Source organism: Psittacula echo, assembly GCF_963264785.1.
Source record: "Psittacula echo genome assembly, chromosome: 9".
Classification (NCBI taxonomy): Eukaryota; Metazoa; Chordata; class Aves; order Psittaciformes; family Psittacidae; genus Psittacula; species Psittacula echo.
The window spans coordinates 11,789,550-11,795,549 of NC_137745.1; the positions used below are offsets into that span (position 1 = coordinate 11,789,550).

The window sequence follows — 6,000 nt, forward strand, 5'->3', positions numbered from 1 at the left end:
TTCCAAGTTACACACATTAATCATCAATTCATAGGAACTGTAGGGAGAAAACAAGGATCCCGGAAGTTAAGCATTTTAAAGTCAAATCTGAGATACTCACAATGTGTTCCTCCAAGTCTCTCTCTTTTTTCTAAATTCTGTTCAAGTCCTTATTTCTTCTAACATCACCAGTGCTGTCCTCCCAGGCAGGGTCTAGGAGGATGCACGATGAAGAAGGAGATAATGTGTTGTCCTAAATCTGAGATAGAGTTCAAAGGCACAGTTTTAGCTTCACATGTTCACACAGGATTCGATTTCAGTCACTTGTAGGCAAATTTTCAAAGTCCTGGCACTTAGGCATAAAAAGCCTTTGAAAAGCTACTCTCAGCCTATTGTGCTGAGAATTTATAAGATCTACAATGTTTCATGATGGATCACACGGAGACTTTAATGTGTAGCTCTTTGTAACCTGTCCTCATGGCTGATGAAAATCTTATCTTTTGTATTTTGCTCTTAGTTTTACTTTTTTTTGAAATCCGTAAAGCAAAACATTCTCTAGTACATTAAAATACAGATAGGAAGACAGTACTTAAACAAAATCTATCAAATATAACTTGAGCTGTCAGACACTGTCAGGATTTTCCTAATTTTGAAAATGAACTCTCACAGTAAGTGGTTTTGTGCTATGAATAGAGCTTTATTCTGACTAATGTGGGAGCAGTGATGGACTGGAAACTATTTTTTACTCTTAGATTTGAATCACCCATGCGTTTGCTGCTTCTGTGTCAGCAGCTCATTCAATTACATGATGCAAATTAATATTCAGTTGTATCTTCTGATTATCATCATCTTTTTTTAAAAGCACCAAGTCAACCTCCAGCAAACATCGCCTGGAAACTGATAAATTCCAAAATCTGTTTGAACTGGGAACATGTAAAAACAATGGAGAACGAATCAGAGGTGCTAGGCTACAAAGCAAGTAATTTCTTTATCTCACTCATCAGACATGGTTTCTATAATAGAGGTACAAATAGTCACTTGTTGAAAGGTGACTGTGTATTACCTGGAAAACAGTGACCTTCATGGATATATTGTAAAGGTTTGCTCAAATTTATAAAACTGGAAGAATGGCTGTGTTTGTTCAGAGTAGGACCTATTTATCTTCACACAGGATTTTTCTGTCCCTAACACTAGATCTCTCTTGTCCCCAGCACTAGATGTCTCTTGTCCCTTTTCCCTATAATCTTACTCATCTAAGATTCTTGCATTCACATCTTTTAGGGAAAGGAGATTCACACATATATAAGGAGTAGAGCACAGTCTCTTAATCATTAAAGACAGGCATAGGACACATTTAAAAGTCCCCACTCTCTGGAAATTCAGAAGTGTACCTCTGAAAATGAGAAGTAAGATATGTAAATTCAACATGAATGAAGTAAAAGCACTCCCACAAATCTATTTTTAAAGGGGAAAAAAAATAGTTCAAAGTTTGTTTGCAATGGCTCTGACCCCAAAAGACTCATGCCAAGACTTTTTTACTCCTGAAGGACTATACAAATGGAGGTGGAGAGTGCTTAGAAGAGGAAAGGTCCTCAAGATCAAAATCCTCATGTTGCTAGGGATTTTAGTGTCTACACAGAGTTATTTATATCTAGGGTGGAAAAGGACACAAAGCCTTCCAGCTTGCAATCTGTCTTGCATACTCTTTTGCACTCTAGTGAATGTGTTTGAGTAGCTCCACACACGGGGAAGAAAGTTAAAACTAGACAATTAAGCTTTTTTCCTTTGTGTCTAATCTACCTGCTTCTAGGCTACACTTAAAACATTTTGGTGTTGAAAGAGTTCTTATGTACCTGCTATGGTATTTATTGTATGATCCTTGTTTCTCCTTCTGCTTTGCTCATCAGTTGCTCTTCTTAGCATAAATATGTCAAAAGATTGTCAAAGGAAAGGAGTCAAACACTGCCATTGATGTGCTAGCAAGGAAGAAAGGCTTCTTGGAGGAAAAAAGCTGTTCATAGTCTGTAGGATCCCTGTCTAGACAACTCAAGCTGCTCTGCTTCTCTGCACCTTGGTCCAGTGATTCATTAGCAAAAAGACTTATGTGCAAGCAGGCTCTGGATCCATTAAGTTTAGTTGTAGAAATGTGCTTCCTAGATGCTACTAGCCAAATTTCTGTCCTTTCTGGAAGCTTTTAAAAGCATACTGCTATGCAACATTCCAGGTTTCCATTAACAGGTGGTAATTTTACACAGAAATCAATGTGAGTATTTCTGTTTGACTACAAATGCTCACTACAACCAGGGAAAATTGAAAAAAAAAAAACCACTAAAAAACCAAAACAAACAAAACCCAAACTGAAACCACTAAACCCTTAGTTCCTAAAGCATCTGATGAGTTCTGGGTATAAAAATTCTTACAGGTTGAAGTCTTATTTAAAGGTGCATATTTATGGAACAGTATAAATGTTTTGGATAGGGATTCTTAATCTTATTCTAGCAGACAGAGGCTCTCCTGAAAGTTGGAGTAAATGCCTACTGTGGTCTCCATCACAAAAATCTGCAGAACATATTTCTATGTTTTTAATTAATTTTAATCCTCTGCATGATGCTGATGGTGCTCTGAAAAGTTTGGGACATGACAGAAGATACTCTTAACTTTCCAAAAATCCATAAAAACCTAAAAATATACTAAATAACTCCTGCTTTCTAATCCCTTTTAACTTAGATTTTGTATGGACAAAGCAGACATAGCAAAACGTTTATTCTGGAGACAAACAACACTTCAGATGAACTTCTGGTACCATTTGAAGAAGATTATCTCATAGAAATAAGAACAGTCAGTGACGGTGGGGATGGCAGCAGCAGTGAGGAAATTACGATTCCAAAAATATCAAGTACATGAGATCTTTTTTTCCCTCCTCTGAATGTTATTGTGTAATAAGAAATCTATGTTCCTCTAAATACAATAGATTAACAGATTTTCCATTACTGTAGCTGGCCTCCTTTCTGTTGTATTGTGATGCTGGGTATATCAGCATTAGTTAATCTCTGGTACTCTTAAGATTCATTAGCAGAGAAAGTATTTAGCACAGCACTTAGATGTGACCTTAGTTTTAGTGTAGTGGCCTGTAACGCTCAGGAAAGAACAGAGAAATAAGCTTTCTTGACGAAGTTAAAGCTGCAGCTCTCGTATATAATGCAACTCTTAATCTGCTTCGGAGCTGCTGAAGCCCCTGAGACAGAGAACCTCAGCCCTTCTCCATGATGGGGTGGGTATCCCAGGGTCCAGCCCCTGCTGTCATAAGTACCTTATTTTTCCTGCAAAACAAAGCATAGTTTTGCAACAAACTAGCCAAAACCCTTCTAAAAGCAATATTCCAGGGAGGTAGGAAGATGATTCAAAACGAGACTCCATAGAACTGCTGCTACAACTTAGATAAACAGAAGTAACATTTCTGGATAATGTTTCATTTGGAAATAGAACTAAGATTACTATTATGCTAGAATGCATAAAAACCTTTTATTTGAGACAAATTTACTTTTGTCAGAAAATTTTGTGTGCTTATATTTCTACAGGTTTAATCTCTGAAGCAATAAAATTGTCCCAAAGGGTAAACCATATATTTACATCTGGGATCCTGCTATTGAGTTCTATTCTTCTATAGTCGTTTCCTTGATCATTAAAAAAATGCTCAGCCAAGGACTTTTAAAAATAAACCATGTGTAGATTTTATCTTAATACTTAACAGTGACCAAAATTCCTAATAAACAGTGGAGATGGTGGAGAAAGAAGTGATCTATTATTAAGAAAATATTAGGTATCAATACTACATTAATTTTTAAAAATAAGCTTTGAAATTAATGGATAAATGTATATGCATTAATTTAATGGAGTGAATGCCAAAAGTAACTTAGGATTGTAAGGAGAGTGATCTCAAATATTTTGCAAGCAGCATTTCTAATTGAAACTCCAGTATAATGGTATGTCAAACATGAAAGATGTCTGCCAAGCTGTTGTAACTGAGATTTGCAATTGCTTGTGATGTGGATATTATTTATCTCACTTTCTTCAATGTAACCTGTAAAAAGAAACAAAACAAAACAAACAAAACACTTTCAATTAAATAAAAGCTATTTGTTTACTTTTTGCACTTTTTATTACACAGAGTGCCATACAATGCATTATATAAAGTGTACTGTACTATTTTCTTCAGAAAATGAAAACCTGAATAAAAGAAATTATATGTACTAGCCCAAAGCCCTTTGAATTCCATAGAAGGACTTTCAACGGCATCAGCAAGCCTTGAGCAAGGTCTGAATAAGACCATACCTTTTACAATATGAGATACCTTACATATTCTCAAATATATTTTAAAGGATTTTTTCATAAAAAGACTATTCTGACCAACAAAACTAGCAGAGATGCTGAATACCTTTTTTGAAGGGAGATTGAAATATATCTGTCTTCAAGCAGGTTCAGTTGCTTGCTCATATAATCCTGTTATGTGAGTTTGAAAGTGTAGATTCAGCTTTGGGCTGGGTATGAAGCTAAATGAGAAGAATATTGATTTTCATCATCTTGAAATATAAATAAAAGTATCAAATTAAGCCTTTCAGCCTATTGAGTTATTAGAATGACAAATTAAACATCAGAGTGAGCATGGCTTTCAAGTCAGTAGATACAGCTCAAAATGTGAAGTCACACTCATGTCAGCTTTAACATCTGATAAAAGGCACTTTTTTGTCTCCTATCTGTCTTCCTTCCCACTTTACTCTGAAGTATATTTTCTTTTCACCACTGTCAAATATGTGTTGTTTCATCTTTGTAACCATTTATAACTACAAGTGAATCAAATATCCCCCAATATTTGTTAAAAGAAAAATGTTCAAATGGGGATGGAGGTATCTAAGCACATCAATGAGCAAAAGGCTAGAGGTTCATCTGTGCATGATAATCCTTCAAACAGCATCTTATCCATTCTTATCCGTGGATGTGAGAGGCCAAATTGGCAGCAAGAGAGTCTAAAATCTGAATTCATATAGAAAGCTACCAAAACTTTGGTAACTAAGATTACTCCCAGAGCCCATGAGCTGGACTTCAGGGACAACTCCACACATACTGATGTGTGACAAAATTGTAACAACACTGCAAAAGCACATACTACAGAACAAAGTCCAATTTTGATCTAGACTCTACAGAATGAAAACATCATTAAGTGCCTGGGACAAAGTGTTTCACTTGGTGTTGCACTCACCATTAAACATTTGCATCTTGTGTTGACACTATCGAAGCCAAAAAAGCATGTTTCATGTTCTCATGGCTGGGCAGCTGCAGTCTCCCTGAGGTGACTGTGAAACTTGGGTTTTTTTCTTTACTGTGGATAAGGAAATATCACTTACACCTGGTGATGTTTAACAATCCCCATACCAAATTCAAGAAAACTTTTCACAGAATTGATTGTTATTTGGTGGAGCTCTTTGTGACTGTCCTATTTTGGCTGGGATAGGGTTAATTTTTTTCCCAGTAGCTAGTGCAGTGCTGTGTTTTGGCTTTAGTCTGAGAACAGTGCTGATAACACACCAATGTTTAAGTTGTTCCTAAGAAGCACTTACCCTGATCAAGGATTTCTCAGTCTCTCATGTGCTGTCAGTGAGAAGGGGCACAAGAAGCCAGGAGGAAGCAGAGACAGGACATCTGATTCGAACTAGCCAAAGGGATATTCCATACCACAGGACATCATGCTCAGTACAGAAACTAGGGTGAGCCGCCTGGAAGCAGCCGATCACTGCTTGGGTCAGGCTGGTATTGGTCAGCAGTGGTTAGTGATTGTATTGTGCATCACTTATATTTCTGGGATTTTATTTCTTTCTTGTTTTTGTTATCTCCCTTCTCATTATCATTATCATTATTAGTATTATTGTTATTATTATTATTGTTATTATTATGTTTTACTTTACTTCAATCTCAGCCTGAAGGTTTTACTTTTTCAGATTCTCCTCCTTGCTCCCACCAGGTGAA

General features: G+C 36.4%; 1 protein-coding gene across 1 annotated transcript in view; it reads left to right on the forward strand.

Annotated features, from left to right (window-relative positions):
- The window catches only part of LOC308224888 (contactin-6-like), a gene marked incomplete at both ends in the record, with an annotated part of 114,064 nt that extends 110,418 nt beyond the window's left edge, over nt 1-3,646 (forward strand). The window contains 3 exon segments of the mRNA XM_080625210.1: nt 842-954; nt 2,707-2,875; nt 3,558-3,646. Of these exon segments, the coding sequence (XP_080481336.1) occupies nt 842-954; nt 2,707-2,875; nt 3,558-3,646 (371 nt within the window).
- Between the last annotated feature and the right edge of the window lie 2,354 nt (nt 3,647-6,000).